This window comes from Mustela nivalis, assembly GCF_964662115.1.
Source record: "Mustela nivalis genome assembly, chromosome: 4".
NCBI classification, from domain to species: domain Eukaryota; kingdom Metazoa; phylum Chordata; class Mammalia; order Carnivora; family Mustelidae; genus Mustela; species Mustela nivalis.
In genome coordinates this window covers 81448658-81472285 of record NC_139023.1, presented here as the reverse complement: position 1 = coordinate 81472285, position 23628 = coordinate 81448658, and the positions used below count along the sequence as shown (strand labels likewise).

Sequence of the window (23628 nt, the reverse complement as noted above, 5' to 3'; positions counted from 1 at the left end):
ATAACAAGGGAGGTTGGAAGGTAAATCAGGAGATTATAGCAGTGGTTCCCTGACAGAGAACATAATAATACGAGCAAGTTTAGGGGGAAAATGATGTATTCATTTTGAGGGTCGAGGTATAGATGTCCAGTATGACTGGATGGATACCTCTTGTCTAAAGCCTTGAAGAACATTGTGATCCTATGCATAGTAAGGGACTGGAGAGATGTAGGAAAGGTTGTTTGGTTAACTCTTGGTTATTATCTTAATCCTTTCCTATACACTGAGCATATATTACTTTTATAATCAGGGAAAAGCATAGTTTAGTAGCTTCCCAACTTTGTTATTTTCTTTAATCAGGTTGGTACCATACTGTATATGGAATATCCTGCATTTTCACTGAAAATTCTATTTGGAAATGATACTATGCAGCCATTAAAATCATGCTTCTAAAATAAATACACAAATATTTACCAGTCTTCTTACACCAAACTTCATGATTTGGTTTATTTAGTTGGGTCCTATGCAGATACAGTGATAGAAAAGTCTTGAGAATGAACCAGCTTGTTTACAGCATGTCAAGTACTCTCTTGAATGGAGTAAGCTCTCTGTCATTAGTGATGGTATAATAAATGTGAAGCTGAAATCTAGCTCCGCTCTCCTCAAAGTCTGACTCACAGAAGTGTGGTAAGGAGATATAGCCTTTTCTGATATTGCCTGGGAATGATTCTTGCCTAAAAACAGTAAAACTGGATGGTCTTTATTTGAACTTTCTTGCCACAACAAATAGGTCATAATCTGCTATCAGAATTTCCCAAATTGAGAGCTGACTTTAGTGGGACACACATACTCAAAAGCTATCTTTGAGCATTTGAAACTTTAAAAAAATATATATTTGAGAGAGCACCCACTAACACATGCGAGCTTGCGGGAAATGATCTGGAGGTGGAGAGAGAGAGAAGCAAATGCCCCGCCAACCACGGAGCCCAATGGGGCTCTCGATCCCATAACTGAAATCGAGTTGGATGCTTAACCGACTGAGCCACCCAGGGTGCCCCAAGTATTTGCTCTTAACTCAGAAGAAGAGAACCATCACTAGATTTGATGACTCACTTCCATTATGCTCAAAGCAAATTACAAACTTTATATATATATTTATATATTTAGTACCAGCTTATTCTGATCCATAAAAACTCTGTAAGGTTTTACACTGTGTTAACATGCCAATGGCATACATTTCTAGCAGTTTGCTGCATTCCCAGTTACTAATATAAGTAAATGGAATAATCAGATAAGGAGTCTGATTGTTTTCTAGAAAAGTTTTTTTCTGGCCTAGTTCAATATATAAACTTCAGCTTTCCAGATTATAGATAGAGGTAAGTATAGTGTTGGATTTTACAGATTTCAAAAAAAGGCAGGTAGAATTACTGATTACTGTCAGGAAAATATTAAGCCTTCATATCACAGTCAAGTTTTTAAAAACTTGATCTGTATTTCAATGTGCCCATATCTTAATGGAGAGAAAGTGACTAGTACAAACAGTATAGATTTGAAAAACATGTCAACTTTGAGAGGGTATCAAAAGATAAAAAACTGAGTAAAGAAATTGTTTTAAAAAAATCGAATTAAAATTTTTTATGTGCAATCTCCAAATAAACTAACTCTGAGGAGTTTAGGGAATGATGGAAACCAAATACAGGAAATTAGACCAAAATTACCCAAGAGTAAGTTCCATTTCAAGTGGATGACAAAGATGGACAATGTAACTTGAAAAGATTAGAATGGTTTCTCAAATGTGCCTGACCACTAGAATTACCATGGCACTTCTCACAAATAGAGTCTGAAAACCATTCTCTTCTAATTCTTGGCTCAGTGTGTGGTAGGTTTGGACTGGGGACCAAGGATTTATATACAAAGCACTTCAAGTGGTTCTGATCATCAGGAAAGTTAGGGAAATAGAGGTTAAGGGGGAAATCAGCAAAAATACCACCACAGCTCCCATCCCCTTACTCCAAGCCTACCCAGCCAACTACCTGAGAATGAGAAACACTCAATTAAAATTGAGGAATTGTCTGTAGAACACGGTTTATTTCAAGTCCAAAACACAAAATTACTCATTTTTCTTAACAGACTGCATAATTTTTACTGCATGGATACTTAGGGTTTCTCTATTCACAAGTGTAGATTTACTTCTGAACTTTAGGCTCAAATGATTCATATATATATATTTATATGTTTACTACAGAGGATATGTACTTTTACAAATTTGTTTAGAAAATATTTTACATAAAAACACACAAAGCATTTACCAACACTCTTCAGTCTTTACAACCAGTCTTCAGCAAAGATTTGGCTGAAGTTCATCATTTTCTACAAAACATCCCAAGACCAAAGATAATAGAATGTAGTATTTTACATACTTTAGCTTATTATTGCAGTTTAAATTTCCCCTTTCTCTGATGGCTTCTGCATATATTATGCTCAAGAGTAAGTCTTTTCTTTAACTGATGACTTGTTAAATAAAATTATCATTTTTGGTGTAACTTGTCCCCAACCAAGAACCTAAGTAGTTCTGATGAAATCAAGTACCTGACATACATAGGGTTTTTATAAATGAATAATAGAAGGATTCAGTACCTATCAGTAGAATATCCTTTATTATTTTGTGTTCAGTAACTACCACCTGGTGCTATTACTTCTAGTATAATCAGTTGGCATCAAAATATAAAGTAAAAATATGTACATTTTTATTTATCAATTCTTACCTGAATAATCTCAGATCTCTTGAGAATGTTCCACAAAGTGGAATTTCTTCCTTAAGTTACAGTGAATGTGGTACAATGTGTACGACTTGTTTAACCAGTGCCTGCTTTTCATTTCCAAGATTTTTCCTTATCTTGAATCAAATGCACAATCCTGACTACGATATCATAATGCACTGGCTTACATTTTGTATATAAAGTCCAACTCAAGCTTATTTTGGTTTATTGTACATGCTTTATTAAAACGGTACTGATATTTACAGTATCTGCAGAGTCTCTTCCAAGGCGCTCTCACACACATTCGGACACACCCATACAACACCCATACTACGGCCCCATGCACCCACACCAATGAGATGTGAGGGTCAGACTCCTAAAATTAGGCAGCTGTTGGGGGACAGAGTTGATTTGTTTTTCAATTTTTTTTTTTTTTTTAAAGAGAAAAAGCAGGAGGGAATGCATTTGGCCATTACAATGCTAATTAAGTTTGTGTATATTAACATATGTGGCAGTAACACTGAATATTCCTTTTACATTCTATATACACAAAATGACATCAAGGTTTTGCAGTCAACAGAATATCCCAACTTCAGTCTCAGTGCTGCTTGTAGTGACTTCTGAATTCACATAGGGGCTTTCCCTAAAATAATTCAAGTCTATGTAAGTGAAATAAGGCACAATTAATATTGATTTGATCTAGGGGAAGGGAAGGGATAAACACTAGTTGCAAATGATATTACTACTGGGGAATTAGCTTTGACTTAGATCCACTTGAAACCCCTTCTCCTAATTTCTTAGAAATAAAGGTTTTTTTTTCTCTTCCCTGACAAAACCCAAAAAGAGAAGTTTGGGAATTCACATTTTAATGTTTCAGTAACCTAAACTATCCAAATTGATGTGTACCCCCAACCTCTCCTGCCCAGGTCTCTTCCCTCAAAGCTTACACAAGAACACAGCACACGAATCCCTTGCTGATTTTGAGGAGATTTGTACACTTAAGTAGCAAATACATATCTGGTTGTCTTTGATTTAAAAAAAAAAAAAAAGAAGGCTGGGAGGGAGGGAGGGAGGGAGGGAGGAAGAAGGAAGGAAAGAAGAAAGGAAGGAAGGAGTAACCTTGTAACTTTCTTGCTCTTTAAAAAAAAAGTCCGTTTCCTCCTTTTCAGGATGATGACGCCCCACCAGACATTACAAACAACTGCAACAAATGAGTTTGGCAGCATAAATAATGTCTAGTATTCAAATCTTCGTAGTGAGACTCATTTAGCTTGTATAGAATCTGTTGAATGTTTTTTGCAGCAGGTGAACCAAACCCAAAGACGCCGGACATTCTGTGAAAGGGAGTAATAAGAATTGCAGTTCTGAAGGCCCCTGACTTTGGTTGTTTACAAAGTTCAATCCTGTTTATTGTGATCCTTGGTATCTTCTTCATCTGTATATTCTGATGGTTCTTCCCCTGGTTTTAGGAGTCTGCCTACATAATCATATTTTTCTGAAAAATACATCAAAAGAAAATCAGTAGTGATCAGATTTGTTGCTCTATGCCATCATACAATGCGGAAGGTGCTTGCCTCTTTTGGAATTACATACAATAGGCTAAGTTGTTCCTATTGCTCACCTTGGCTGGTCTTTGCATTCATGTAAGGTTTGAACAAAAGAAAATGGGAATAAGGAATTTACAAAGCTTGGGGACTATGCTTTTGCAGGAGAGTGCTCCATATTTACCAGTTCTTAACCAAAGACATTTCATCAGAATCACTAACAGATCATGGTAAGTAGATCCAACCAGAAAATATTCTCAGGGAGAAAATGTGACATAGGCTAGTACTCTCCAGGAAAATAAACCAAATGAAAAACAAAGTCATTTGTTACTTATTATCCTGTGTTCTTTAAGAGCTAGTGTGTGGCTCCAGTCATAGCATTATTCTTTCTCCTATTAAACTCTTTTCTTACATCTCTGTTAATATTGCTTGTTTTATGTTGTCAGGTATTAATTTAGAACACCGTGGTATCCAAGGTGATCCATATTTACTTATTTCTTGGTTGGGAATCTGAACCTAGGTTAAGTGAATTAACTGACAAAACAGGAGGATAAGATAGGAGGACTGCTTCCTATCAAATGCCAAAAAGTCAGAAGAAGTGTTTCCAAGGGATGCACAGGTCACATAAATAGCTATCTGGATTGTCACATAGGAGGTACTAATGGATGCCTCAAGGGCATAATAAAGGGGAAAGACATTTTTTCATTATGGTGAGTAAAATCAATAAAATCATTTTGGAATAAATTATAGTATCACTATCCAAAATAAAATTCAGTTTTAAATAGAAGCTTATTATTTAAAAATACTATATCTTAATTAAAAAGTCTTATAAGACTAAAGGTATCACAGTTTTGTTATAGTTTGTAACAAATCAACTTTTAAATATGGATTTTTAAATAATATGTAACAATCATTTTCTTATTTAGCTTTTTATTATCAAATAATGATGGAGATGAAAACAGATCTCCTTAGACTCTTAAGGAATGTAAAATAATACACACTTTCTTTTCAAAGAACCCGACAAAATAAAGGTACCTTTAAATTGCATTTCCCATTCTCGAACACTCTCCATTTGTACAGCATTCAAGTCTGAGAGATCATCATACTCATCTTTAAGTGCATCTTTATCTAGGCAAAATGTCGCCAGTCCTCTGGAGGCATCCCTACCAGCAAATATTCCATATGGACCGGCTGAGGGGGTGGGGAGGAAAAAAAAATTATTGAAATTACCTTAACATTATTTAATGTCTCAAAGGAAAAAGCCAAATAAAGGAAACCTTGTAATGACTCATACTTGGTACATAGCCTTAATTTCAAAACATGACAGATACGAAATGGGATAATGAGAAGAAACTTCTTGGAAATCTGCCTGTAGATCAAAATAAAGTTGTTCACTTTTTAAATTTTTCACTTTTAAAATTTAAAATTTAAATTTCAGATACCTCAAAACTTGTGTTTGTATAATATATACTTGTGTAACATATTAGGGAGAAGAGGAAACTTAAGCAGTTAGGTTTGGAAGCTGGTTTGTTTGAGGGGAGATAATGTTTCACTGATTGCTGTTAATTAATTGTGGCATCTAAAAATAATCAAAAGGGGCACCTGGGTGGCTCAGCGGGTTAAAGCCTCTGCCTTCGGCTCAGGTCATGATCCCAGGGTTCTGGGACCGAGCCCCGCATTGGGCTCTCTGCTCGGCAGGGAGCCTGCTTCCTCCTCTCTCTCTGCCTGCCTCTCTCCCTACTTGTGATCTCTGTCTGTCAAATAAATAAATAAAATCTTTAAAAAAAATTAAAAAAAATAAAAATAATCAAAAGAACATCCACTAGATGAGCATTTGTTAAAGATTCAAGTGAACCATCGATCTAAAATAGTTTCTTCTTTCTCTTTTTCAAAGTAGGTCATATGAAAGCAGAGACTATCATCTTTGTACCCCCAGTGACTAGTTCAACGTATAGTACATACAGATGCTCAACAGGTCTTTGCTGAATTTTATCAGAAATATGGCCCATTTTCAAAGTAAGTATCCCCTGACTACCAGAATATATTCACAATTACCTATTAAACAATGAAAAGTCATTAAACAATGGTTTTTATTTGTCACAGCTCTTGGGAAATAAATAGGAGATGTGCCTATTAAGGAACAGGTTTTTTGTTTTTTTTCTTAAGTTTTTATTATTTTTATTTTGGGGGGGGGTAGAGTGTAAGGAGTAGTGTGGGAAGGGGCAGAGGGGAAAGCTAGAGAATCCTAAGCATGTTTCAAACCCAGCACGGAGTCCGAGTGGGTCTTGATTTCATGACCCTGAGATCATGACCTGAGCAGAAATCAAGAATTGGACGCTTAACCAACTAAGCCACCCAAGCGCACCAACAGTTCTGACTGACACAAAATGAATAGGATTTTGTCCAAGGAATTAGTAACTACCCTCTCTAGGGAGGAATGGCATAATTTTTATGCCGACAGAAATGAGCCATTCCTAAAGTTTGTGCTTGAGAGCAGCAGTTGTCTTACTCATGTCAGTGCTCAATGCCTACCACGTGCCTGGCATAAAGTAAAAAAGAGTAAAACTGGGGATGCCTAGGCGGCTCAGTTGGTTAAGTATCTGCTTTCGGCTCAGGTCATGATCTCAGGGTCCTGGGATAGAGCCCCACATCAGGCTCCTGCTCAGCAGAGAGTCTGCTTCTCCCTTTCTCTGATGCTTCTCCCCGCCAGTTTGTCCTCTCCCTCTCCTTCCCTCCGTCCCTTAAAAAAAAGAAAAAGAAACATAATAAATTTCTTCTAAAATATTAGCTGCAATTTCAAATAAGTAGTAACTCTCAATCTTCATCCTTTACTTTGAGCAGATTCACTTATGGTGAGCAAAATCTCCACCCAAATACATGATAAAAAAGACACTTTAGTTCTTTAAAACATATAATAAACAGAACTGAAAAAACTTACTTTTCCCTATCAAGAAACTGGTTAAATTATAGTACATTAATTTACTGGAATAACGTACATAACTATCAATAAGAATGAAGTATTTCTATATGTATACACAGATAGAAGTCCATAATAGAGTAACTGAAAAGAGCAATTCAGAAGAGTATGTATATATAGAATACGATTTGCTTTGAATTAAAAAAATACACACACATGTGTTTCTATATGTGTGAAAAACACCAGGAAGAATACAAACCAGAATACAAACAGTGGCAGCCTTTTCTGGGGAATGAAAAGAAAAAAATTTACTTCATATAATTGGTAAGGTCCGGCTATTTAGAAAATTATTATTCTTACTACTACTTTTCTTTATTATTATTAATTGAGTATGGCTGACACATCATGTTATGTTAGTTTTAGGTGTATAATATATGACAACTCTTAAACAGTATGCTTTGCTTACTGTAAGTGTAGCTACCACTGTCACCGTACAATACTGTTATAATACCATTGACTATATTTCCTATGCTGTCCCTTTCATCCCTATGATTAATTCATTCCATGACTGGAAGCCTGTATCTCCCTCCCACTACCCTTCCCGCAACCACCTTCCCCCTGGCAACTATCAGTTTGTTCTCGGTATTTATGGATCTGTTTCTGATTTTGGTTGTGTACTTGTTAAAAAATTATTTTTGTAATAAATATCTTCTAAGAATTACTTCTGCCTTCATATTAGGCCACACAGCAGATCATTTAAGTTCTTCTGTTTAAAATGTAGGTTTAAAAATTAAGTGGTGTTGGGGCACCTGGGTGAATAGTGTATTAAAGCCTCTGTCTTCGGCTCAGGTCATGATCCCAGGGTCTTGGGATAGAGCCCCACATCGGGCTCTCTGCTCAGCAGGGAGCCTGCTTCCTCCTCTCTCTCTGCCTGCCTTTCTGCCTACTTGTGATCTCTGTCAAATAAATAAATAAAATCTTAAAAAAAAAAAATTAAGTGTGTCTGGTTGGTTCAGTTGGAAGACCATGCAACTCTTGATCTCAGGCTCATGAGTTCAAACCCCATGTTCGGTGAAGAGATTACTTAAATAAATAAATAAATAAATATTTAAAAAAAGAAAAGATTTCCAAAATACCGAATTTTACCAAAAACAAACAAACAAACAAACAAACAAACAAAAATACCCACCATTTTTTCTCCCTGAGGCTACAGTTTTCTGTGTATAACAAAAGTAATTTAGAGAAAATAATTTTAAAGCCAGAAATACTATTATGAGCAATGGAGTGGTCAGTAAGAGAGCTTATTGTCCAGTTAACAAAATAAAATACTTTCTAAGGATAAGTAAACAAGAAAATTCCTTAATTTTTAAATGAGCAGCGTAATGATTATATCCATATTCGTATTTGAAAACATTTAGGAAACTGAAGATTATGTGTCAGAATCTGAGTAAGATATGTGTTGTACATTTATGAGAATTCAAAATCTACTTAAACAGACAATAATCTAAACTTTTATCAACATTAATCTGAGTTACAGAAAACACTGCACCATGAAGTTCATGAGGTGTAAGAAAGCCATTCTCTGCAAAGTTTATGGCATGGAACCAGAAGTGGCATTTCTGATAAATTTAAAAAGCAGCACTACTGGGGCGCCGGGTGGCTCAGTGGTTGAGTGTCTGCCTTTGGCTTGGGTCATGGTCCCAGGGTCCTGGAATCGAGGCCTGCATTCGTCTTCCTACTCAGTGGGAAGCCGGCTTCTTCCTCTCCTGCTTCCCCTGCTTATGTTCCCTCTCCTGCTGTCTCTCTCTGCCCTCCCCCCCAAAAAGTAGCAATTATTAGGTACTGATGCATTAACACAAAAATAAAGGTAATTCTTTCCAGTAAAGTACCTTTTTTATCCTGCTTTTTCTATTCTTAAGTATTTTCCATATTGCTACTTAATATTAGGTGACATTCACAAGTACTATTTAATAGTTATACACATTCGTACTGAATGAATATACATACCTGCAATTTAATCACTTTCCTATCAGTGTACACTAAGGCTACCATTTTAAACTTTTAAATTTGGCTTCTACATAAGAAACTGGGACACTATAACTGGCCAAAATTTATGAGCTTCAAACCATTGCCCATTGTATCAACTGACTTTGCAGAGGGTATTTAGCTTTTTTTTTTTTAATTTTATTTATTTATTCGACACAGAGAGATCACAAGCAGGCAGAGAGGCAGGCAGAGAGAGAGGAGGAAGCAGGCTCTCTGCTAAGCAGAGAGCCTGATGTGGGGCTCGATCCCAGGACCCTGAGATCATGACCTGAGCAGAAAGCAGAGGCCTAACCCACTGAGCCACTCAGGCTCCCTGGGTATTTAGCATTTAAGAGAAAGAAATTCAGTATTATTCCTTAAATTGGAATTATTTTGAGAAATATTAACTTTGAAAATTAAGCAAGAACAAACAGTCCCTAGGGAAAAGAAAAGTAGTTTTGGGTTTTTTTTTCCTTCTGCATAACTCCACATGCTTTATGCCAATAGCTATTTTTCCCCAGATGGAGGCCATAGATAGATAAGAGCTAGTGTGATTTTTTTTTTTCCAAAACAAAGTAATGCTGACAAAACAGCGACGAGTCATACACACGAAATAAAAAATAAAATTGATCAGGGCTATAAAAACCTTTACACATGTAAAACGATAGTTTTCAACTTTTTAAAAAAATTTCTAGCAATGTGACTTTCCTCTCTCACAGTCTTGCAAAGTGGAAGGAACAATTTTTGCCCTCCTCACCTGGCAGATGAACAGGAGCAGGGACATTCAGTGACTTGCCTAAATTACCAACAGACTTCAGAAGTACTATCTCCACTTTTCTACCCCAAACACAATAAACTTGAGAAAACACACAGGATCCACAAACCCAAAGATGGAATGACAACCCTGGAAATTGGAGGATTTCATTAATTGCAAAATCTCTGGGGAACAGATACTTTGGAATACCTGTTAAATCAAAATAAAAGAAGATTAACAAAAAAGCTGTATACATCGACAGCTTTTCTTATCATTTTATTATATTTACCTCCCTAGTCTGCAAAATCAATCTACTTCAGGGTACTTCAGAGTATAAACCACTAAACACATCTAAATGGTAAAAAGGGGAGAAGAAAATGGTCATTATAGAAAACAGAGACCAGAAAATCTTCCATCTTTGAGTATATTAATCATGTACCAATGGATTCTCTAATAAAATTCTCTGCCAACTTCTCTAAGGAGACCTCAACACTGAATAAAAACAAAACTTCATAAAACAGGTTCTTTTTTTGGTTTTAGATGGCTGATTTAGTAAGCGTGAACTTGAGTCAACAGGTAATAATCCAAACCCATTTCTAGGAAAAATGATGCTTTATTAATTGTTGAATAGAAAATAATGATTCAGTGATTAACATATTGTCCCACCCTCTAAACTATATATAAGCTATCTTCTCCACATTAAGATTCCCCCCAGGAAGCATTTAACTTCTGAAAAGATCTTTTTGAACAGTTTTCTTTATTTTTTCCTGTAAGATCATAAAGAACGTAACATTAACAACTAGAATTGGAACTAGATGGATGTGCTCAGAGAAAGAAGGATCTGAGGTCTACATAAAGTACATTTCTCTGCATTCATGATTCAACCAGAAGAGTTATCTGAGAAGCCAGTAATACCTCCCCATTCCACACTCCTTACCAACAAACATTAATGTTACAGATTCCAATTTTTGATAACCATACTTGGCTATCTATAATACTAAAATAACAGAGAACTACCCAAAGAAAGCAAATTTTAAATGTTAAGAAGTCTTTTGCTGTAATTTACAAAAAAAAAAGCCAGTGTACTTATATAAACTGTTATTTTGACTCTTATTTGCTGATATAAAGGTGGACTTATAATTTCAAGAAAATTCTTGCTACAAAAAATGAACAATTATTCAACCAAAGCAGTTTCTCTTAAATATACCTATATAACAAATGTTCTAAGGCATCATTTTAATAATAAGTCTTCTTTTTTTCAAAAAGATTTTATTTATTTATTTGAAAGAGAGCATGAGTTGGGGGTGGTAAGGAGGAGAGCAGTGGGACAAGGAGAGGCAGACTCCTCACTGAGCAGGGAGTCCACTGTGGGCTTAATCCCATGTCCCTGGGATCATGACCTAGGCAGAAGGCAGATGTTTAACCGACTGAGCCACCCAGGTGCCCCAAAATTATCTTTCAAAAATAATGTTAAATATATCAAAATGACATTATACTAGAATTCAGATTTCATTAAGACTCTTTAAGAGTTAACACAACCTGCCACATAGATTTTTGAAGTTCAAAATTCAATAAATCTTGAATTTTGAATTTTAATCTAGTTAGTGAATCCTGAAACTGCTTACTTTAATATAATCAGGTAGAATGTGGTAATGTTATTTTTGAAAAGGCAAAAACATATGGTCACTTAAGAAAATGTTTTAGATTATTTATTTATTTATTTGACACAGAGAGAGATCACAAGGAGGCAGAGAGGCAGGCAGAGAGAGAGGGGGAAACATGCTCCCTGCTGAGCAGAGAACCCAATGCAGGACTCGATCCTAGGATCCTAGGACCCTGAGACCATGACCTGAGCTAAGGCAGAGGCTTAACCCACTGAGCCTCCCAGGTGCACCTGTAAGAAAATGTTTTAAAGAGTAATTTAATAAATAGAAAATTCCAGGAGCAAATAAAATATCTAAAATATGTTAGATAATATTGTGATTATTAGGATGGCTGTGTACCTACATTAGTATTTATGATGAGAAATTCCAGAATGAATATTTCAATTATTTCCACGATATAAAAACCATAGCTTTGAGGAACAAACTATAATCCACTGAAGTTTATAAACAGCCTGGTTTTCTGGTCTATTTTGACAAGTCTTTTGTGATTATTAAAACAACTTTTTAAAAAAAACAGAATTATACTTGGTATTGAGTAATTTATTCCAAATAAGATCACAATGGCTTTGGAATAAATGAAGCAGTAATATAAAAGTGATTAAAAGAAATCCAAGTAATAAATTTTTTTTTTAATATTTAAATTTAGGAAGTCCAAAGACTTTTAGAGAGAAGGTAGTGTGGTCAAAATGAAAGAACACTCCTCAAGGAGCCAAGATACTTGGGTTCTAGAGGCTTCTACCAACATTTAACATTGGGCAAATCTTAGAAGCACTGGTATAAAATGGGCAAAGTATCTATCTAGTTTGGCCCTAACTTGAGGCAGTTAAAATAGTTCCCCAAACTCCATCTTGTTTTTGAAATTCAAACTAGAAAGCTGTCAGCAATACTGCGGGTCCACCTCAGCAGCCTTGGCCCCAGGGCTTACAGCTAGGGTGGGGACCAGGAAGACAGAAAAGTAAAAATCCCAGGCCTGCAAAGATGTGAGAGTGGGAACTGAGTTTACACAGCCCCTAGAGAATGAGGATTCTAAGGTGAAGAAAGAGCATGGACTTGTTCTTTTCCTCCCCAGATGCTTGAAGCTTGGCCACCATTATGAACGACACAATAACTATCTGACCAGGATGTTCATGACCAACTATTTCAGTGGAAACAGATGGACATTGATGTCCTTCACTCTACAAAGACAACAGCAGCTAAGACAGAAATTCAGAAAAAACTAACCAAAATGTGTTAAACCAGATGTCATATTTGTATTTGGATTCAGAACCCGTTTTGGTGGTGGTAGGACAACTGGCTCTGGGATGATTTATGATTCCTTGGATTATGCAAAGAAAAATGAACCCAAACATAGACTCGCAAGACATGGCCTGTCTTGAGAAGAAAAAGACATCAAGAAAACAGTGAAAGGAACACAAGAACAGAATGAAGAAAGTCAGAGGGACTGCAAAAGTCAATGTTGGTGCTGACAAAAAGTGAGCTGAAGGTTGGATAACAGAAAGAGTAAAGATGCTGTAGTAGGTTTATCTCTGGTTACTGTGCAGATTTTTCATGAGATGATTAATAAATCAAGAATGTTAATGTGAGAAAAAAAGGAAATAGCGTGGACTTAAATATCTATTGGAATTTAGAGAACAATAAAGGTAATAACTGCAAGTGCTCGGGGAAAAATTATTCTATAAATAGTGTTGGGGTAACTAAGTAATTTCCTGTAAAAATCCTTATTTCACATCTTAAAATAAATTCCAAATGGAACTAAAAAACCCAAATCATAAAAGTATTTTTAAAAACTACTATTTTTAAAAATAATCGTTTTAGTTAAAAAAATCTTTAAGTTACCTATGATAGAAAACTCAGCACCCATAAAAAGAAGATAAATTTGAATACACAAAACCCCAAATCTCTGTATGGTTTACAAAAACACCATAACTAAAGTAAAAAGACAAACTAGGAAAAAATGTTTGCAGCTAAGGTTGATTTACTTTTTAAAGAACACCTAAAACCTCTAAGACCAATACCATAATTGAAAAACTGTGGCAAAGAATGTATGAACAGATAATTTATAGATAACATAAATGACTCAAAATTCTGAAAGTGTCCAACCAAACTAAAAAAGAGAAATGTGAATTTAAAAATATTGAGATACCATTTTAAATTCTCATATTGACAAAGACCAAGAAGTTTAATATCATACTTTTGGCAAAGGGGTGAGAAGTAGGCATTTTCATGAAGTATGAATTGCTCCAATTTCTCTGGAAGGCAATCCAAAAATAAGTACCCAAATTAAAAAATGTCCCATACCCTAAGACTCAGTGTTTTTACTTCTAGGAATTTGTAAGTTCACTCACATGTATAAAAGGACATATACATGCATATTTATAGCAACACTATATTATTATATATTATTAGTAAGAGACTGGAAACAAATGTTAATAGTTAAATTATGATATATTCATGTAACAGAATATGAATATACTTAAAAGAATAAGATGACTTTTTATGCTGAAAGGCTCTCCAGATATAAAAGGTTTGTACAATATGCAACAATGTGTGTGTGTGTGTGTGTATGTATGAAGTACCTAGGGAGTGCATATCCACATGCTTATACTTACAAGTGATAGCTCCAGAACAATATTCAGATTGGTTCCTCACTTCTAGGAAGGGGAACGTGGTAACTGGGTTGTTTTTTACAGAACATGCTTTAAAACATTCTATTTTGAATATGTATAATCTAATAAAAATACAGTTTTTAAAAAACTTCCTGAGGCCCCATTTAGAAATATACCTAAACTACTCTATAGGAAGACTTCTACAACCTATGACTTAAGGAAGCGCATAGAAAAAAAATCTCCAAGAAATAAAAAGGCTATAATTGCTGAAGGTTTAAGTTTTTGTAGTAAAAATTACAAACTACATGAAGAAACAAACTACCATGGAGTGAGCATATGTAACAAATGAGAACTGGCATCCCCAGAATAATACAAGCAGATTAAAAAACTATGGTATGTTTGCTTAAAATTTTGAAGTAATTACAGATAGAACCTTAAGGAAAGATTAAGAAACATGAAGGACAGAATGAAAAGCTGGTCTTTACCTATTAGAAGACAAAAGGGGAGGCAATAATTGAAGAGGTAATGGGTTCATATTTTTTAAAATAAATGGATGACACACATTCTCAAATTTTAGTAGAGTCTGGCCCATGTTAAAAAAAAAAAAAAAATCCCCACCTTGGCAAATCCTAGTAAGAGTAAAATTCCAAAGACAAAGGGAAAAACAGATTAATCTAATGAATGAAAATAAACCAAAAGCAGACTTGAAGATAGTGGCATACTACTATTGAAGATCTGAGATAAAACAACCAGCCTATAATTTTATATCCAAAACCTACACTATTATTTCTGCATGAGGGCATACAGAGACAGATTTTTTTGCATGTCAGTAAGAAAACTACAGAACACACCTCACTAAAATGAGAGCTGAACCCTGAACAAAGGAATGAGATGCAAGAAATGACTGTGAATAAAGAAAATGGCAACTATGTTGGTAAATTTAAATGAGGGCTAACAATAAAAAAAGGTAATACTTAAATCAATTAGGAGGAGGAGTTTGAAAAAATAGAGTAGAACTACAAGTCTAAGAGTAATACAATACCATAGATAATAGGTGAGAGAAGGCTTAGAGTAAAAGTTTTCTAAACCAGGACCACAACATATGGCTGTATACTACACAACTCCAAGGGACACCATCCACATTTGCATACATGGTAGTTTTGTGTATTTATTAAGAAATATTCTCTTAAATCACAGTAAAGTGTTTTAAAGAGAGTTTTTTAATTCACAAAGATATGTTTGGCTAACATTCCTATATTCTGTAGAAGAATAGGGTCTTCAATAGCAAAACCTTTAAGGGTATCATTAAAAGAATGTTAACAGATATATCCAAATAAGTAGGGATTAAAAAGTGGAAGAATTAAAAAATATTAATCTGCGAAGGAAAAAAGGGAGAAAAAAGCGAAGAATGAAGCTAAATTACTAAATAAGAAGGTAGAAATATATCTAAATGTGTAAGTAACAATAAAACATAAACCAATTAAGCTGTTAAAGACAGTGTTGAGGGGCACCTGGGTGGCTCACCTTCCACTTGGGTCATGATCCCAAGGCCCTGGGATGGAGCCTGGAGTCTGAGTCCAGCTCCCTGATGCACGGAGAGTCTGCTTCTCTCTCTCCTTCTGCCCCACCGCACCCCCACTTTGTGCTCTCTCTCAAATAAATAAATACAATCTTAAAGAAGTGTTGATACTAGATTCAATGAAAAAAAAATCTACCTATATTATAAAGGAATAATAAACCACAGATCAGTGGAAAACAGGGTGGAAAAAGAATCACTGAGGTAATACTAATCAAATGAAGACTGAGGTCAATTCTCAAAATTAGTAAAGTTAAGGATGTTTCTTTCTTTGCTGATTAACATAATATGATCAGTTCTAGATTGAGTGTTAGATGGCATCAGAACATTCTCACACCCAATCTTTGTATGGGTGACTCCTTTAGGTTTTTGCTTAAATATCAACCCCTTTTTCTTGATAAACTAATATAAATGGAAAGCACCTTTCTTGACCATCTGAAGTTCTTTGTTACCCTCTATTATAGATCCTATGCATTTCTTTCAGAGGACACTTAATTACAAATAATAATTATATACTGAATGCTTATTTCTTGTCTGTTTTCCCAAATATACTATAAACTCTATACAAGTAGGACCCCAACTGTTTTGAAAACTCAGTTAACTCATTTTATTTAAGCAACAATGTAATGAAATTCAGGGAATTCCTTCTCTGTATTTAAAATGGAGATGAAGTCCCGTGTTAGTGATCTTGAAACAGAATGCAGGTTCTAAGGCTATAGCAGTTATTTAGTGATGTCTGTCATGGGTACTGAGGGGAGGAGACATCTGGGTCATAAATTATTGAAAGAATTATTGAAAGAATTTGAATAGCTAACTCCAGATGTTACTAAATCTATTTTCTTCTAGCATGAATAACATATTCTGGTTTCATATATGCTTTCAGCTATCCTTATTACTTTAGCATTAGCATTTAACACAAATACAATTCCCTTAAAGATTAAAAACAATGGAATGATGCTGAACTCAGAGTAGGTATTATAGAAATAACTAGTATAAATTTGAGCAGAGTATCAAAACTCATCAGAAAACTTAGCTGATCCTTTTATTTTACTGAAAGTTAATGGGTGTGTATGGCCATTAGCCCAAACAGACCCAGCTGGCCTCAAACTAAGTAGCTGGGATGAGAGTTGAGTAGTGTCAATAGTACATCCATGAAGGAAGAGGTCAGGTTGGGCCTAGTCTATATGTTGCAACTCTTGCATCAACTCCAATTTTGCAAACTATAAATAAAAGTTAATATATTGAAAACAAAATTAAAAAAAAGGAGGAGGGGCACCTGGGTGGCTCAGTGGGTTGAGCCGCTGCCTTCGGCTCAGGTCATGATCTCAGGGTCCTGGGATCGAGTCCCGCATCAGGCTCTCTGCTCAGCAGGGAGCCTGCTTCCCTCTCTCTCTCTCTCTGCCTGCCTCTCCATCTACTTGTGATTTCTCTCTGTCAAATAAATAAATAAAATCTTATAAAAAAAAAAAAAAGGAGGAAAAACACTTGAAAAGCAGATGTGCTCCTTTCCCCATCCTCCTAAAGATTACCTCTTTTATATCTCATGGGTTACCTCTTTTATATATGACTTTTTCTTTTCCAGTAGAATTCAAAAGGTAAGCTGGAGTAAATACTGTTTGGTCTGTATCAAAGAGTATGCTACCTGGAATAAGGGGGAAGCAATATATTTAAATTTCAGAAATGCAGGATAAACTATTAGAATAAGTAAAAACACTATTTTGGGGGCATCTAGGTGACTCAGTTGTTAAGCGTCTACCCTCGGCTCAGGTCATGATCCCACATCGGGGCTCCCTGCTCAGTGGGGAGCCTGATCCTCCCTCTCCCACTCCCCATTTGTGTTCTTCCTCTTGCTGACTCCCTGTCAAATAAAGAAAATCTTTAAAAAAAAAAAACCACCACCACCACTATGTTGGTACAATTTCATTGTGCTAATATTAAATCAAGTTACTTAAAATTATACCAGTTAAAATTATTCCAGTCTTCTACTCTATGAACTCTAGAACCATACAAAATTATATTTTGCAGTGATACAATGGGAAGGGATGGCCTGTGAAGACAGACTATTTGATTTTTAGTTTTGCCACTGAGTATGTGATTTTGAGCAAAACCTGAGTTTCAGTTGCCACATCTGTAAAATGGAAACATTACTTATCTCTTAGTGCTGTTTGAAAATGAAATGAGATAATAGCTCAATAAATGGAGTTTCCTCATCCTTCTACCCTGACCTCTAGAATCAATGCTGTTGAATAGAACTCTTTGGGAAGATGGAAATACTACATAAAGTGCACTAATATGGTAGCCATGTAGCTACTGAGTAGTGGAAATGTGGCTAGTGTGATGGAGGGAGTCAATTTTAATTGCATTCAATTTTAATTAACTTAAAATTAAAAAGCCACATGTGATTTGTGGCTACCATATTGGACAGTGCAACATACAGCCATGCAAGCATGTCTGAGGCTTTAAAACCTAATGGGAACCAGGAGAGGGTATAAAAACAACAGTTAAGATTCTCCCAAAGCTTATCCCAGAACATAGTTTACCTGAAGTACAAACAGGCTTTGGGGTTAAATATATTTGGATTTGAATGCCATGTCTGTATGACCCAAGCCAATTTACCCAAAAAACCTACACTTCAGACTCTCATCTGAGGGCAGGAATACTTACTAACCTCCCTGAGGCAGTGTGGAGATGACTAATGGATCTAATGTAGTAGGTGCTTAACAAACCTTATTTCCTTTCTCCTCCCATATTCATTGTTTCTTATATGACCACTTTCCTCACATGATGGCCAAGTGCCCAAAGTGTTACTAAATTTAATGATGACAAATGTAGTTAATGCCAACTGTTTGCCAACATGTGTTTACTCCACTAAATTGTCAATATTTTTTTAAGAACCTGAACCTTAAAATTACTAAGAAAACAGTATTTAAAAAAAAAAAAAGGAGAAAGAAACCAGTATTTCTGACATAGGAAAAAAGGACTCACAAAATAATTTTAAACTATAAAACCAATACTGTGAAATGGGAGTAGATATTGGCTAGTCATAGAAGAGGTTTTCTGACTTCTTACCTCATTCTTTCAAACTACTAAGATTGTCCGGCTAAGATCATTGCTTCTGAATTATTCTCTTACAAAGTGCTCACCACGGGTGCCTGGGTGGCTCAGTGAGTTAAGCCTCTGCCTTAGGCTTAGGTCATGATCTCAAGGTCCTGGGATCAAGCCCCACATCAGGCTCTCTGCTCAGTGGGGAGCCTGCTTCCTCCTCTTTCACACTGCCTGCCTCTCTGCCTACTTGTGATCTCTGTCAAATAAATAAGTAAAAATTTAAAAAAAAAATGCTCAACTGACTTGAGGATGAAAATAAAAATTAAAACCCAAACTGAACTTATATTCGTTTCATAGTCAGAAATTTGGCTTCAAGACTTTTGGAAAAAGTGTTACATCTTCTATTAATATGAAATATCAACATACTCCAAGCCCATAGATGATCTGGCCACTTTCAAGTTCCTTTCCATAATATAACATTCCAAACACCTATACTAGGTTGATCAATAAATACTTAGAAAATAAGTATTTATTATATTATATTATGTATTATATTATTTTAAGCCTGTTCTTTAAGACCTGTGAACTGGTGGAAGCCAACCTAAAACTGACTTCTCCCTTGTTATCTGAGGAGCCCCCTCAATGCTCAAACAACACAAAGGCTATTTACATCACATCTATGACTCTCATCTTAATTTTTAATTTCTGTTGCAGAACATTTGCCACTGGAGGCTGCTAAACTGTGTCTATGACAGCCTTTCCTAGCTATTTTCAGATAGTGGCAAGGCATAATGTGCAAGGACTAATATGCTTCTTTGCACTAATACTCTGTTTCATTGTCCTTTTGAATAGGGGTTACAAAAGCAGATTTTTTAGTTGGGTATGTGGTATATTAAAAATCTAAACCTGTACACAATTTCTAATCTCTGCACATACATTTGAATATCAATGAAGAAAAAACTTCAGGTACAAAATACTGTGTAAATTCTTGACTTAAAAAAATTATTTAATTTGGTTTGTCCATTTAATTACTATGCTTTGGGCCTACTCCCTATTCACTTGTCCCATATACTTTAAACAAATAAAAAAAGTATTAACCATTTCAGCAGAGTTAAGTAGGTAGACAGCTGCTTTTCATATTTATACAACCAGAGCACTAAGACTTGGTTAAAATGAATGTAGATCTACACACAAAAATAAAAGCAACTAAGAAATTAAACAGTTCAACACACAAAATCTCCAATTTCTTATCTCTATACCACTTAACAGCAAACCAAAGCACTTCTAAAACATCTTCTAGCCACCAAGCACTGAAGTCAGAAGTACATATTTGCAAGTGCCAGTAAATTCTCATGTTCTAACATTAAATCAAGAAGAAAACCAACTTGTTTTCTAGACTTGCCAACCCATTTGACTTTAAGGCTTGGATGTACTCTTTTGAACACCAGGTCACTCTAAGTCCCTAATTTTATTACTTATTTTTTATTGTAGTTACTTTTTTTAAGCTTAGAATTAATCAGTACATAACCAAGATGTATACAATGTTGCTCAATTTTATTGTATACTAGCAGATTCCATAAGTCTGAACTCAAGTTTATTAGCATAATCTGAAATGTAAGCTATAACTACATTGTAGAAAAAGCGTTTCTAACCCAACCATCCTACACACAGTGTTCTCTGAGAGTAAAGTTCTAAAAATCTTTAACTTGCAGAACTGGTGTACTGGGGTGTGGATTTAGAGCTTTTAAATTTTTTCTGCTCAGTGAAAACACAGTAAGTCATTATCAGCGTGTATTTCAATACCTGTCTTCCCACTATCCAAAAAAAAAAAAAAAAAAAGAAAGAAAGAAAGAAAAGGCAAAAAGAAAAAGAAACCAGACAGGCCCGCCTGCTCGGTAATTGAGCTCCACCCCCAAAACTCAGGGAGACTATCCTTGCCAGTCTTTATTAAGATCTACATTCTGGTCTGTCCTCATCCTACATACATTGTTAATCTTGGAAAGCATCTCCATACTAAAACTGGTTTTAAAAAAAAGTCTGAGGTGTTGCTTATATGTCCAGACTTCACAAGCTAAACGCTGAGGACTTGGAACTACGTGTACCTAAACGTGGCCTTACGGGGATAGTAGGGAGAAAAGTGAGATCAGTGGTAAAGCAGAGTAAATAAAGGAAAGCTGTGAATTACCTGGCCTACAGCTTTGGGTCCCTACTTTAGAAATATCTCCCGTCCTTCTTGCCCCCACCCATCCCAGGAATCAGAAAGCTCAGGGAAGGTTGTGGGCCAGCGCGATGGGCGACAACTGAAACGATCTTGAAAAATTCAGCGCAAGAAAAAGCTTCGTGGAAGAACGGGATGGGAGAAAGATGAAAGCTGAGAGCTGGTTCCTGGGGCGACACTGAAACCCGGACTTCAGGGGGTTAAAGCTGGAGGTGCCCGCGGATGGGGGTGTGTGTGGGGCGGGCCGTCCCAGGTGCAGCAGCCAAGGCGTAGGGGTCCAGACGTCGAGACAGAGCCCAGGGGCCTCCCCATCATAAGGGGGTCGCACCTGAGCTGTAGGAGGTCCTCCCCCTCCCCTTCCAACTCCTCACCCGGGCCGTAGAACTTGCTGCCTTTGGTCACGTCGAAGACTTTCCCATTGACCGCGAGCAGGATGCGCGGGGTGCGGGACCCGTCGTACTGGCGCAGCTGCTCCAAGCTGAAGTCCCGCTTCTTCATGCGAGGCAGAGAGGCAGCGGGACTCTCCTCGCCCGCTCTGGCCCCGGCGCCCAGACCCCGCCGCCCCCAGCGCACCCACAGCCGGTAGGCCCCCAGCAGCACCAGCGCCACCAGCGCCACGTTCAGCAGCATCTCCCCGCCCCCCGTCAAGAGCGCCAACACTGCTGCCGCCCAGCCGCCCCCTTCTGCTGCCGCTCCCGCGCCGCTGGGGCTCTCGCTGCTGCCGTCGCTGCTGCTCTCACTGCCACTCCCCAGGGTGCCTAGCTTCACGTCCCCATCACCCGCCGCCATCACTGCCCGCCAGCGCCTTCCTCCTCCTCCCCGCCCCCTGCCCTCCCCAACCCCACGGCCAACCCCGCCCACCTGGGGCCTCCCAGCCAATAACAGGAGGAGAGGGGGCGGGGTCAAGCCTGCTCTCCATTGGGTGTTGACGGGGTAACGTTGTCTTGGATCTCTCCCTCCCCCTCCCTTCTTTAGGAGGCCGCGCTCGCGTGCGACGCCCCGCCCACCTCGCCCCACACTTCCCTGCTTTCGCTCGTCGCCTCTGCTTGCTGAAATAGAGAGAGGGGCGGGCCGGAGGAAAAGATGCTGTGCAGGCCGCGCGCGCGCAAAGGCTGAGTGAGACTACGGCGCGTGCGCGGGTTCCGGAGCGCCACGCGCTCTCCTTTCCTTTGCACCCTGTCTGGGAGGCAGGCTCCGCCCGGTCCCTCGCAATACGCGTGCGCGGTGGAATCCCTTCCCTTCCCAGGCCTGAGTTCGGCTCCGCGAACTCCCGCTTCGTCGCTGTCGCTCCGCATGGGGATTTCACGTGCGCCGAGCCTGCCGCGGAGGCGGGGTCTGGTCTGGTCGCTTTTTCGAAGGCGCAGGTTGTGGGAGGCCACGACGCAGTTTTAATTGCTGGCGCAAACTATTGAGGGGCGTCTCTTTTCACTCGGGTGCCGTAGCGCCTGTCAGGAAGCCTGGAGCGTGGGCGCGCAGACAAAGCTACCACCCAAAAGTTTTGGCTGCCGGCGGGAGTCTTCCTGGCGGAGAATGAAGTCACAGAGCCCTCACCGGGGTTGTTGGGCACCCGGAATCTACTTGCTGTCTGCGCTGGCACCGAGCAACCACTCCCGGGTGGTTTTGGTCACGGCTGCTCTTGTAGAATTTTCTTTCAGGTTTTAGACTAAAGGTGTTATGACTTAAGTCATAGTCTGTGACGGTAGGGAAGTGCATAGAACGAGGTGGCCCTTCTGTTCTCTTATTCAGCTGTATTTACAGTTTAAGGACTCCCAAGTCCTTAAAAAATCTGGTGTGAATGTCACCTCTGAAGCCTCATTCTGGGCCCCTAACCTCAAACACTCAATTCTGACCCGCTGTTTCCTGCCCCAGTCTGTTTTCTTTGTTGTCAGTGAGTTCCCTAACGCCCACCTCAAGAACAACCTGCTGTGAACTACGGGTGTGATGAGTGAATGAAGGTGTATTCGGAACAGTTTGGGTTTTATCTTGAGGAACCGGTGCGATGGAGAGACATGGACAAGCAATGGGGGGCGTGTGATAGGAGCTGAAGTACTTATTAGGGAAACGGCAAGTGGTCCATTTAAGCTTTAAGTAGTCAGGAGGAGCAAAGTTTGGAAGACCAGGTTAGTAATCTTCAGTGAACAGATAGGCTTCGACTTAATACTCCCCGCCACTGAAGATTTTACAGCGGCAAAGGACAGGATGAAAACTTCTCTAGAAAGATTACCAGGAATATTAAGGATTCAAGTGAGAAAAGAATGGAAAAGAAATTAATAGGTTACGGTATTTGTGCAAGAAATTAGGAAACTTAGAACTAAGTGGCATTAGAACAGTGGTCTGCAAGCTTTTCTATAAAAGGCCAAACATTAGTATTTTAGGCACTTTCATAATTATTCTTCTGTTATAATAAAGCAACCACAAAGATACTTGAAGGAATAAGCATGATTGTATTACAATAAAACTTATTTATGGATATTGAGATTTTAGGTGTTATGAAATACTGATTTTTTTCAACCATTTCAACATTTTTTTTTTTTTTTAAAT

General features: G+C 37.6%; 1 protein-coding gene and 1 pseudogene across 2 annotated transcripts; one reads left to right on the top strand and one right to left on the bottom strand.

Moving 5' to 3' along the window:
* Positions 1–2047: 2047 nt before the first annotated feature.
* PGRMC2 (progesterone receptor membrane component 2) lies at positions 2048–21921 on the bottom strand. Its single transcript, XM_082727361.1, has 3 exons — positions 21459–21921; positions 5318–5473; positions 2048–4233 (listed from the first exon to the last, which is right to left on the bottom strand). The coding sequence occupies exons 1-3, from the start codon at positions 21874–21876 to the stop codon at positions 4136–4138; spliced, it is 672 nt and encodes a 223-aa protein (XP_082583487.1). The 5' UTR covers positions 21877–21921; the 3' UTR covers positions 2048–4135.
* On the top strand, positions 11590–21452 carry LOC309862933 (small ribosomal subunit protein eS24 pseudogene; annotated as a pseudogene). Its single transcript has one exon. The product of its transcript is annotated as a small ribosomal subunit protein eS24 pseudogene (transcript).
* Positions 21922–23628: the final 1707 nt, after the last annotated feature.